We start from the raw sequence: 13618 nt of genomic DNA on the forward strand, positions 1-13618 counted from the left end.
ACATTTTTGAATTCTAAGTAAATCCAAAATTTATTTTATCAAAAATAATTTGTTTAAAAGTTCATTATAGTATCTACAATAAATATGTGATATGAAAAGATAATACTGATTATTTTTATTTACTGTTTGAAAAATTTGCTTATTTCCAACTTTGGTTTAAACTATAGTAAATCGAAAGCATTCGTTTTTATGCACAGTAGCACTCCAAATAAAAGAGCACAGATAATGAAAATTGTATATATATTTTGTTTTATTTAATCGGGCACTGAATGAATGCTAAAAATAAGTGAGTTTCCATTAGAAACGCAAAGTAAAAATAACTGTAAATTTGCTTGATGTGATTTTCAGCCGATGTGAAGAAAAGTTTAAGTAGATTATAAAATTCATGAATAGCATTCAATGTAGCCTGTTTTATTAATGTTTAGGGGAGACCGGAGCTGGCTGGCCGAGTATTTCATTATCATTTTGATAAACAGTTTATTCTGTCATGGAAATACATTTTTCAAGCACATATGTGATTTTTTTTTTCATTCCTGAATAAACATCGGGGAAGAAGATACACTGAGGTCTTTTTTACGTAACACGCAAAAAAAAGCGTAATTTCGAAAGTCGGCGGAAAATTAATCGCGAACCTTCGAAAATCCGCGTGAAAAAACGCAAAACTGAGGATATGTCAAATGCCCTAGAAATCCATGGAACGTCCAGATCTGATGTAATCTCAGAAAAAACATATTTTGAAAAAAATCGCCTTCGGCACTTTTCCGGAATCACAATTTTTTAAGACCAAAAATCTTAAAAATGCATGAAATGTAAGCAAGTTGCTTGTCGGTTCAAATTGAACTGTTTAAGTTCGCAGTAAGTAGTTCCATTTGAACTGCTCTGCACTGACGAGTCTAATGGCGTTTTCGTTTTTAACTTGCACTACACCGGTGCAGTGCTACACTGAGGCTTGAATAAACGAACAAAAATGACGAAAACATAAACAGTAACCATTGACTACAATACATGATTCCATTGCACAGAGCTACACCAAACTTTTGATGAGTGCTACACCAGTGGTATCGGTGCAGAAAAAGTGTAGCACTGGTGTAGTGCAATTGGCAAAAACGAACGGTTTCAGTGCAGCTTTCGCTACACCAGTGTAGTGCAATTTAAAAACGAAAACGACATAAGACGAAACGTAAAAATAGTGAAATTGGTTAAATTAATGGTTAATAAGATTAACCCCTAAATGATTACACTGTTTGTTTCATTCCTGGTTTTATTGGGGAATCGGTCAAAATTTGGATAAATCCGCAATTTATGACTTTGACACTCCTCCGAGTCTGTCGCCTTGAGCAGAGGTCTGATGTCCTCAGGAAGGCCTACGTTTGCATCAGATTCTATTCAGATGGACGAGTTTTTTTTCTTCGGGACTCGGGTCGATCAGTGACGAACGCTGTCAGGAACTCTAAATGCTAAAAGTTTTAAAGGTAGGGTAAGGGCTCCCTATTTCATCTCATTTGTAAGGACGTCGCCTTCAAACCCCGATTTAGTCACTAAAATAACTATAACTATTTCACATTACTACTTCATTCGCCTAGCTCCACGTTGAGAATTGATTCACATTTCTTGAAAATTTAACAAATATTCATAAAACAGCTAAAAACACTTATGATGTGTTCACTACTCTGCTCCTAATTCCATCTCAATGGATTTTTATCCATCCTATCGTTGATCCTTTATTCATCCTATAAATTAGCAATGGCGACAGCAATCAAAACAAAATATTCCACTATTACACTCTCAGGTTCAAAATGTCAGAATGCTTCTTAAAAACGGCCTAATGCCAACTATGAGACAACATACGATATTTTTAGAACCAGTTTGAAATCATTTCAACGTTTAAAATTTTTTCGGTAGTTTCCGTTACCTTTCGCTTTAAATTTAAAATTTTACTGTAATGTTAATTTGGTGAGCTTTAAATAAAAACAAAAATGTAATTGTTACTATTTATTCATTAGCCCTTCTTAAAACAAAGTGTAGAGCCAGAGATGGCATTTATACAGATTTATCTGTATTGTATAGATTTTTGCGTTCGCATAGTGATTTAAACCAAAGTACAGAATATATACAGGTTTCCTAAATTTAATACAGATTCGTACAGGTTCATAGAAAGTGAGAAGTAAAAAATTAGACTCTTCTCTCTGAGTATCTATTAGTATTTGATTGCAGTAATTCTTTAAAAGTTTATTAATCAACGGACAAATCACATGTTAAAGTGGAAATCTTTTATGCAGATAATTCATTATGATTAACATCATTTTATTAGTGAAAACAGATAGAGCAGATATAGACTTTCTATGCAACGTAATACATATTTTCTATGAAATTATCTGGCATCTCTGTGCACAGCCGATGAAACACACACACTTCACAGCGTTATGCTGACGTATAGCGGAATGAAACCAGTGCTACTAGATTTGCCACAATGGTTATTTCATTAGTATTTAACACGCTCTTTCTGATGGGAGCGGGTCATATCGCCGAAAGCCATTTCGCCGGAAGTCGTTTCGCCGAATAGGTCAGTTCGCCGAAAGGGTCATTTCGCCGAAAAGGTCATATCTCCTACATGTTATATCTCCTACATGTTATATCTCCTACATGTTATATCTCCTACATGTTATATCTCCTGTATAACCGAAGCCAAGATGGCTCGGCGGCACAAAGCCGCCGAGCCGACGCCAGCTGAGTCGGCCGCCGACCCGCCGTCGGAAGCGGCGGCCTCTTGCATACAAACCTGTAACCGCCTCGTTTGCTCGGTCTACCCAAAGCTAGGTTTCTTTGCTTTAGTTAGGTCCGAACGAGTGGTAGCGAGGTCGGACAGCACATGTACCAAAACAAGGTTGCGTAGTCGAATTAGATATTTTTTCATTTTCACCTGATAAACGGAAAATACCACCTGCATTTGCCTGGTAGATATACCTATGCAATTGCTTTGATGCTTAGTAGCTAATAGTCAATAAGTTTTCTTGGGAACTACTTTTTGAGGCTCGTGAATCAATCTTTATTCAAGAATACAGCAATCAATCATTATTCAACAAGTACAATGGTAGGTCAACAAAACGGGCGTTAACGCTATCATCTTTCGTTTGTCTTTAATTTAAATCAATTCTAATTACGATTTCAAGACGTTTTCAGGATTCGGTGAAGTGACCCTTTCGGCGAAATGGCTTTCGGCGAAATGGCTTACGGCGAAATGGCATTCGGCGAAATGTCATTAAGCAAAATAACCCTTTCGGCGAAATGGCTTTCGGTGGAATGGCTTTCGGTGAAATGACCCTGATTATTTAATTATTAATATCAATAATATAACTAAACTAATGTCACGGATACCAAAAACATACTTTTTGATAATAATTTGAAGAAGAAAAACAATTTATTTTTGGTAGCAATATGAGATAACTTGGCAACTTTGCGAAACCAAATGAGATGAAAACAAAGCGCAATCAAGTGAACTAAGTGAAAAGTTTTAATCTCATATTTTTAAAGACTTTTATTGTTTGTCGGGTAATTTTTGAAGTTTTAAATCGTTAATTAAACAAGTGGCAAGTGAACATTACTAATTATGAAGCCATCCAGCATTCAATGATAGTGTAATTGTGCGAAATAGTGATCATGTTTTGAGACGAATCGATTAGTAGAAATTCAGATACATGACGAACTTTAAATCTTGAGATGAAAATGTATCCTAAATTGAAAAGTGAGTTTATTTTGAATGAAAAAAAAAAAACGATAACCGAAGAACTTAAAACTATTTCTTTCAATAGGAAAGTGTTTTAATAGCTTTTATAATCATTTTAAAACATTTCACAGTTTGGTTCAGGTAGGTTGTGAAATATTATTCATGTTTAAAGTAATGGGGTGAAGGGATGAGATGAAAATAGGAGCTCAAATGAAATAGGGAGCCGTTACCCTATTCAATTAATAAAACATAAGAGTCCTCTTTTTTATCGAAAATTTCAAACATTCAATAATTATAATGTCTTATTACTATTTACTGATAGATTTATTTTATTTTTATTACTAACGACAAGAAAAGACCACAAGAGTACACACTTGTACAAACACAAAAACACCTATAATTACGTCGGTACATGGTTGACCTAATACCCCACCAAAATCACTATAGACGTAGCCACTGCGCAGAAAAATTGCCTTTCCAGAAGAGCTACTCGGCCTACCAGCCCGGGTCTCCCCTATCCCGCTTCTAGAATACCGTGCTTTGCTTTGATGCTGCGAGAAAGTTTCACGTGTACTTTTAATCTGCAAATAAGTGTTTTTTTGTGTTAATATTAGGAATCTTTTGGTTGTTGGGGTGTCTTATTGCACGAAAATATGATAAATTTGCTTCCAAATTTGAATACAGTATACTGGATCTACAATATATCTGATTAAATTGTCTTTTTTACTGTGCACTATTTCAAATCAAACTCCTCATTTATATTTCAAATGGATCAAGAAAGTTCCATGCTTCGACACTAAAACTTTTCAGAAAATTATATAGAAGTGATTTTTTTTGGATCGTTGTCTGTCATTTTGAAGCCGCATTCACCTTGTAATTACACTGTCAAGTGTGACAAACTGGTTTTCCGCTAACACTTTTGGATTTTTAACTAGTCATTCGTTAATCGTAGTCCAATAGATCAAGTCAGTATGGAAGTCGGCTCCAGACCTTTGCCACTGGACTGCCCAATAATTTCCTTTAACCTCGGCGTTTGGCGTTTCTGGTCGTTTGTACTGAAACACGACATCATGCGGTACATCAGCATCATCCCAGTAGGCCTGATGAATTTGTTAATGTTCACCGATTTGTACCACGCTTGGGGCAAAATCGACGAGGTTATTATCAATGGCTTCTTGGCTGTGCTATATTTCAACGCAATCGTAAGTTTGGCAATGGTACGAGTTATTACAGGCTTGCTAATCGTTGGTTTATTTTTTTTGTCGTTGTTCTTACCTAGGTACGTACCTTGATCCTGGTGCACAGACGCGAGGAATTTGAACGGTTTTTCCAGAATATTGCAGTCGTTTATGAAGAGATTGAGGTTATTTTACTTTTTGCATGCAAAATATGCATTAGAAGAACTAATAGATGACTTTTCCACACAGGCGATGGAGGACGAGTATATTCGAAACATGGTTCGTAGTTTAACCAAACGGGCTCGAGTTACATCGTGGGCCAATATCGGCTTAGCGTTGGTAGTGGGCACCAGTTATCTCACATATCCGTTGTTCGCAACAGGAAGAATTTTGCCGTACGGGTTTTATGTTCCGGGAGTGGAAAAATTCGACTCACCTCAATGGGAGGTGCTGTACATTTTTCAATTCTTGCTTTCATTTCCGGGAGCCAGCATGTACATCCCATTTACCAGCTTTTTCGCCAACTGTACGGTGTTTGGCTTGATCCAGTTGAAAACGATAGAACATCAGCTGCAGACATTCAAGAAACCTGCAGTCAACGACGACTTGGGTCAGTACGCCAGGTTAAAATCAATCATCCGTCAACATCAAAGAGTCATCGTGTTTGTGCGTGAACTGAACTCACTCGTGACCAACGTCTGTTTGATTGAACTACTCTCGTTTGGATTGATGGTGGTCGCTTTGCTCTTCCTGATAATAGTTGTGCGTGATGAAATTGCAGGATTCGTCTCGAACTGTGATGCCTAACATGTAACTCTTCCTGTTTACAGAGTGTCAACTATGGGCAAGTAATATTCGTGTTGGGATACCTATTGTTTATATTGTCCCATTTATTCAGCATTTACTGGCACGTAAATGAACTAAGAGAAGAAAGCAAGGTCATTGCTCACGCTGTCTACAACGGACCTTGGTTTGAATTGGACGTCTCGATTCAGAAATGGTTCTTGCTGATAATTCTTCGAGCTCAGCGACCGCTGGAGGTAAGCTTTATTGCTTTTGAAGATGCATGTTGGTTTCATCTGGTTTCTATTCAGGTTACGGCGGGAAATATTTTGCCGATGACTTTGGAGGTATTTCAAAAGCTTCTAAATACAACGTATTCGTGGTTCAACCTATTCAGGCGGTTTTATGACTAGACAATATGTCAAAGAGATATGTCTTAGCTTGAGGAATCGATAATTCAACTTCAAAATACGGATGCAGAAGATTGTTTCAGTTGGATAAGATAAGCAGATTTCTTTTACTCGTTTTTGGTTTTGAAATAGAAAATGGACTACACAACTATTATCAAAATCACTGTTAGTTTTTGTTGTGAATGTCTAGGAAACCGATTTCACATGCGAAATATACTGTTTTTGAGAATTTTGGATGCCTTGAAAAGGGCGATTTATTTTAATGGTGTTTGAGACAAGAGGTACTGGTGATTAAGGACAAAGCATTTTGCTCAAATGCGAAGGAACTGCAGAGCTCCAATGAAAATGATTAATACTCATGTGAGATGAAAAGCACACAAAATTAATCCTCAAAAGATCGGTTTGTTGGATCAGGGTCATTTCGCCGGAAGCCGTTTCGTCGAAAGTCATTTCGCCGAATGACATTTCGTCGAATGGGCCACCTATTCGACGAAACGACTTTCGGCGAAATGGCATTTGGCGAAACGACTTTCGGCGAAATGGCATTTGGCAAAATGACTTTCGGCGATCTGACCGCTCCCGATTTTTGACGTTCACCTGAACCTACCAGCAATAACTGCATTAACATACCACACAAAGTATAAGTCGGTTCATTATTGATTCTGGTTGTGGGAAGGAATTTTGATTAAAAATTAACATACTATCTTCATCAGAAAATTTCCGGAATCACCACCGTGTGGTGCTCTCAGTCATCCGATTAGACTTTTTTTTAGGTTGCCACATCTGCCATTGATATTCTATCAAATTTTCCGCTTGATACCTGGACAATTGCAAAAGTTACGCTGTATTGAGTACATATGCGATTGTGCGTGTCTTCGATTTTGTACAATTTTCAAAATGGAATTGAATTTGCAACAACGAGTTTGCATTAAATTTTGTGATCAAAATGGTTTCAATGGTGCTACGACATTGCAAACGTCGGAAAAGTGTTTCGGTAACGATACTCTGAAGAAAACAGTCATTTATCAGTGGCACGAACGTTTCAGAAGAAGAAGAAGCAGTAGGCCATCGACATCGAAAACAGACGAACACATCAACAAAATCATAGAATGGATGACCGTTGACCGCAAATTGACTATGTATTAGAGAGATGGCTGAGGAGTTGGACATTGCTTTCGGATCCGTTCAAGACAATTTGGTTCATGATTTGGGCCTCAGACGTGTCGCTGCCAAGCTGGTGCCGAAAGACCTGATTTTCATACAAAAAGGGATCGCGTCGATGTCGCAAACGCAAGGATGGCTTTTATCGTATCAAAGAACGCTCGCTAGCAAAGAGAGACGGATATCATCGCAGCAACAAAAACCCGGCATGGCTCATTTAACATAGAATAGACATCAGTGCGAGAGTGAATTTCTCTCGACGACATTTCTGAGAATCAAAGTTCCTCTCTGAAGCAACAAACGGTCGCTTATTCTCGTTTCGCGATCCGATTCTATACAGGCAGTTGATAATTGCGATAGAATCATTTGACTATTGCCGCTTATTCTAGCTATGTGCATATAACCTTTGTTTAAGTTGTGTCTATAAAAACTTATGTGAACGTTCCACACAAGGGTTTTGAAATATTGGAACCTAGTATGAGAATCATCAAGTCGAATCATCGATTCGATTTTCTGCGATAATTGTCAACTTGCGATTCTCTCTTGGGAAATTCCACACAGAAACGATCATTCTCAGACTGTAATTTTTTTAAGGGCCGTGAGATACTCAGAGTATGAAGTGGAGCGAAGAAATGTAGAAAAATTTACTCGCGGTCCATGCATTGAGAGACTCGAGTTCTTGTAGCATCTTCTACCGGGTTGAAAATGTTGTATACAATATTGATAAATATCGAGCAGCTTCTGTCAATTTTTCGGCAATCACCAACACTGCGCAAAAGACATGATATTCAAAGCTGAATCCAACTCAACAATCATCAAACGGATTATTACTGGAGACGAGACGTGGATTTACGAGTATGACACGCAATCCAGACATCAAACCACGTCGTTTTCAGTCGAAAAAGAAGGCGATGCTCTCAGTTTTCATTGATTACAAGGGTGTTGTGTATTATGAATTCCTTCCACAAGGCCAGACCATCAACAAGTAGTATTTTTCGTGCTTTTTGAGACGTTCGCGAAAAGCAATTCGCCGAAAAAGACCAGATTTGTGGGCAAACAACCCGTCGATCTTGAACCACGATAACGCACCGTAACACAATGCAATCGGTATCCGTGATCATTTGGCTAAAAACGAAACAAATACCATTCAGTAGCCACCGAATTCACTTGATTTGGCTCCCTGCGACTTTTTCCTATTCGATCGACTCAAGAAACCGCTATGTGGAACGCGTTTCAGCACCCGAGATGAGGTTATGGAAAAATCACAGATGGCTTTGATGGCTATATTGAAAACTGAATATAAAAAATGTTTCGAGGATTGCATCAAGCGCTGGCATAAGTGTGTTGTAGTCGATGGGGAGTACTTTGAAGGGGACAATATCGATTTGGATTAATAATCTTATATTTTTTAATTTTCTGAATAATTTCCAGAAACTTTTTGATCAAGGTAGTACACATTGAAAAGCAGAATAGCGATGGGAAAATTTGCCTCCTTTTGCTTCTTGCAATACCATAAGGAGTATGTCGAAAATAAGCTATCCACAAATTTTTCTTTCAAATTATGATAAAAAACGATATTTTATTCAAACTAAAAATTGTTCCTTTATTGTACGAGGTTAAACTTGAGCATAATGAAAACCGGATGAAATTTAAGTTATTCCTTCACAAATTTTCGAACTTTTGATCAAACGATCTTCATCAAGTTCCGGACAAGTGTTGCATCGCATTTTTTGGACGCTTGAGCCTAAATTTTATTGAACTCCTGAATGTTCCCAGCTGCCTTACCAGTCTTCTTGAAGACCCTCTTCACGATTGCCCAGTAACGTTCGATGGGTCGAAACTGAGGGCAATTTGGTGGATTGATATTTTTCTCAACGAAATTTATACCCTTTTCCGCAAGCCAATTGAGAGTGGCTTTGGCATAGTGAGCCGACGCTAAATCCTGCCAAAATAGTGAAGGTGTACTATGCTTCTTATATAAAGGTAGCAATCTCTTCTGGAAACACTCAGATCCATAGATTTCTGCATTTATAGTTCCGGTAGTGTAAAAATGGTTGACTTCAAACCACAGCAGTCACGTACCCAGAGGGGGGGCCCAAGGGGCCCGGGCCCCTCCCGAAATCAAAAACAGATATATAATTATTTAGAAGGTCTCAGACAATAATACAATGTAATACAATAGCAGTTCCAGTGGAGAAGTTTAAAGTGTACGTTAAAAACACTCGTAAAAGGCACATCGAGAATTAGCTACATAAGCAATCTTCAGTAACATTATTTTTTTATCTTTGGGCCCCTCCCGAAACGAAATCCTGGGTACGGGCCTGAACCACAGAAACATATTGCTTGTCATACCAGTGCCTTTCGACCGAATTTCTCCACTTGAATCGACCTGTCCGCATCGCTTACATCCTCCCCAACGACGACAGTAAAGTATTTTGGATCTGGAAGGGTTTTTGAGTCCTCCTTTACAAAAATTTCATCGTCCATCAAAACGCATGCATCCGGGCACTGCAAAAGACGCGAATACAATTTCCGGGCCATTGTTGCAGCTCGCTTCTTCTGTTCTTCACTTTGTTTCGAGGTTTTCTGCTTCTTGTAAATCTTCAGGTGATTTTGCCTCTTGCTACGCTGGATCATTCCGACAATCGTTCCTGCTCTTTTGACCAAATCACGTATTGATATTGATTTGTTCTTTATGATTAGAGATGCCACTTTCTGGTTCAGTTTCGGGTTTTCTGCTTCTTCCTGGTAGCTCATCCAAAGAATAGTGTTCCCCAAACTTATTAATGATGGTTTTAACACTGGCATGATAAATTCCAAACCGCTTCGTCAATTTTCGCATAGTAATACCCTTCTCACTTAGCCATGTGTCCAAAATTTTAATTACTTTTTAAATACGCGACATTTTGAAAACGCAGAATTTCAATCGCACAAACAAGTAAACAAATGACAGCCAAATGTACAGCATGCTGTGATCTGAGCATAAAAACCCATCCCAAATACATGCGTACAACACAAATGTATGTGGATAGCTTATTTCCGATACACTCCTTACCAAATTCTTGAATTTTATTTGCATATAACTGACCGAGTTGGCTTCGGAGTTACTGGAAATAGTGATTAAAAACAGAGAAACGGAGCTCATTTATCTTCCACTTCTCGGAGATGGCTGTAATAATTTTCCCTAACTTAGACTCCAATGGAAGCTTTTATGGTTTTACATTTGATTGTTGATTTTCATCCGGATTTGACTTCAGGTTCCAGACCTATAGGGTGAGCTAGGTGAAATTTCAATCGCTCATTACCTTCTAGTACCGAGTTTGTTTAAATTTGAATTTTTGTTCATTGAATGTTTTGGACTACTTTGAGCTTCTCCATTCCCGATACTTGCGAACACGTAATTAGGAAGTTGGTGTAGCCGATGTCAGTTGAATTCGTCTAATGGATTGTAAACCATCTCATTAGATTTCTAATTTTTTGAAAATCAGTGTAGCCATCTTAGTGATATTTTTGTGGTGCGTTCCAAATAAAATATTTTGGTACTTTCCGGGATCGAAAATCGAATACCGGTAAAACTGAAATACTCTCGACTCTCAAAATCTGTTAGCTCGAAAAATCCGATAAATTTATGTGAAATTTATACACTAATCACCCTGTATCTCCTGAACCAGAAGTCGGATCGGATTAAAGAACAAGTAGTTTTTGTGGGACCTTAAGACCTTTTATTTGAATATTAGATGGACGAAATCGGTTCAGCCATCTACTAGCAAAATTAGTGACATTATTTTGCTTTCATTACTTATTTATCATCCTGTAGTTCCGGAACCAGAAGTCGGATCCAAATGAAATTCAGAAAGCTTATATGGGAACATAGGATTGTTTATATGAGTCCAAGATTTTATTGATTTGTTGATTCTTTTCGGTGAGAATTAAGAAAACATTCATTTTTTATTTTTTGTACTGCATAACGTTTCGGCTTACTGTTCTTCAGCCATCGTCGGACGCATTTAACAAAAAATTCACACTACTCATTCATTCTATCACTCACTCCATCATTGCCGACGGTATGACGATCATTCACTTTAGACCGTCCATGTGGTTTGCTTCTCCAATACATATTGTATTACATATAGTATTGGAGAAGCAAACCACATGGACGGTCTAAAGTGAATGATCGTCATACCGTCGGCAATGATGGAGTGAGTGATAGAATGAATGAGACTACACGGAACCACCCGCGATCCCATTTCAACCAGAATATTAGTTGATTTTCTGAATTCGATTGGTTAAAATTTGGTACAACTAATCGATCGTTGTTTTAATTAAACTGTCATTTTTGTTTTTCGATTAGCAGAAACGATGGTTGAAACAACTAATTTAAATGTTTAAAATAAAAAGCTGTCAATTAGTGAGGACACATACCTTTCAATTTCAACAAATATTTTAGTTGAAATAACTGGTGTTGTTATTGAAACAAAATTCTGTTAGTTGAAAAATAAATCGGTTTTATTTGTTTTAGACATTGCAAATAGTTGAATCAACTCGAACAATGTTATTGATTTGCGAAAATAATCAAAATTTACTTACTGATACACGTCATGATCTATTTGAAATAAGTTCGGTATGTTGAGATTCTTGAAATAAAGATCGTTGTTAAAATATAAACAGTATTTTATATTGACATGTAATATCATTAGGGCTGGGAAAACCACCGATCTTAACCAAGGAATAAATTATTACGAAATCAGAACTGATCTGATCTCTAAGTGATTTTGATTTTTGTATGTTCATGATCATGTCAAGTCGAGATTAGTAAAGATCTAAATTCTAAAAAAAATACTTCTGATTCGATCGGAAATGATTGATGTAGAAAAACATTTTTAATCAGCAAAAGTGCCCGGAGGGGCGAGTAAATTAGCGAAATTATTAAATTTACCTAAAATGAGTATTGAAAGATGATGCCTTCAAACGGTTGAACTAAAGTTATGCACTGATGATTTTAGTCAATTTATATGAGCTTGGGTGCATCAACCGCTGGGAATTGGAATTTTGCTACGGCAATTCAAACGCGCCATTCAATCGCAGCGCGTTCTGTGTGTTTGAAACCCTTCGCTCCTGTTACTTTTATAAATTCAATTCATGTCAAAAAGCGTTTTATTGGTAATGCATGAACATCATCATCGGTATCAAACAGCTGGAAGTAAAACAGTCTGCTGGAAGTAAATCAATGATCTAATTTGAAGTATAAAATTTTTGCGCATACCTGAAAGATTCATTAACGTTTTCTAATTTGTCACCAAATCTTTTTCATCTTAAACAAGGTTAACTTTATCACAACACCGCTCTTAGATAAACACTTGTTATGGAATTATAAATTTCTCAAATCGAATGGACACAATTTCAAGCTTTAATCATCGATGTTGTTTTCATTGACATTTTAAAGCGACGCGAACAGATTTCAACTAATAAAATTTGCATTGCGATTATTGTTTTGCTTTCAACTGTCTCCGGCATTTGACAGCATTCAAAACAACATATTTTTCAACTACTTGAATATATGCAAATCAAAAACCATATTGGTTGAATCAAAAAGAAATTAGTGAAATCAACTATCGCAAAAATCAAAAACTGCGATATTGCAATTTTATGATTGAAGGGTTCTCCGTGTAGTGTGAATTTTTTGTTAAATGTGTCCGACGATGGCTGAAAAACAGTAAGCCGAAACGTTATGCTGTACAAAAAATAAAATGAATGTTTTCTTAATTCTCACCGAAAACAAATCAATAAAATCTAACAAAGTTGCGGTGATTATATATGAAATTTGAAAATCATATGAGTCTAAGTTTATAAAAATCAGTTAAGCCATCTTCGAGGAAAATTAACGATATTATTTTTCACACACAAATTTTCCTATTTTTTCGAATGGTATAAGGGTGTAAGATATTGTGTTCTTCCAACAATTATTGCTGCAAGCAGTATAAATCAACATAAATATAAATTTGATTTGAATTTGAAAATACTGCTCTCTTTATAATACATATGTCAATTTCAAACCGTCATTTAAAAAAACGCAAAAATGCTTTTAAGTTTTGTTGAACTCTGTTTACAAATTGAACAGGTTATGTTAGTTTTTACCCGAATAAATTGAGATTGAATGAAAAGTTTTGCGCAGATTCCCTTCATAATAAAATAGGCATCAACACACTACTAGGTGGATTAAAACAGTTTTTTTTTGTAAATTCGGTTTTATTTCCTTCTGTGATTTATTATTGTATTATTTGTTTAAATTCAATCAATAGATAAACATTGGACTGTTCTTAACTGAAAGCTGGATTCTCGAGAATCCGCGACCCCGATACTAC

General features: G+C 36.7%; 1 protein-coding gene across 1 annotated transcript; it reads left to right on the top strand.

Annotated features, from left to right (window-relative positions):
• Nucleotides 1-5154: 5154 nt before the first annotated feature.
• LOC131434327 (odorant receptor Or2-like) lies at nt 5155-5709 on the top strand. Its single transcript, XM_058600995.1, has one exon. The coding sequence runs from the start codon at nt 5155-5157 to the stop codon at nt 5707-5709; it is 555 nt and encodes a 184-aa protein (XP_058456978.1).
• The last annotated feature ends 7909 nt before the right edge of the window (nt 5710-13618 follow it).

This window comes from Malaya genurostris, chromosome 3 (genome assembly GCF_030247185.1).
Source record: "Malaya genurostris strain Urasoe2022 chromosome 3, Malgen_1.1, whole genome shotgun sequence".
NCBI lineage: Eukaryota > Metazoa > Arthropoda > Insecta > Diptera > Culicidae > Malaya > Malaya genurostris.

Bases quoted from the DNA above. Each gene is read 5' to 3' on its own strand.
- LOC131434327 (XM_058600995.1), top strand. From the start codon at position 5,155: ATGGAGGACGAGTATATTCGAAACATGGTTCGTAGTTTAACCAAACGG.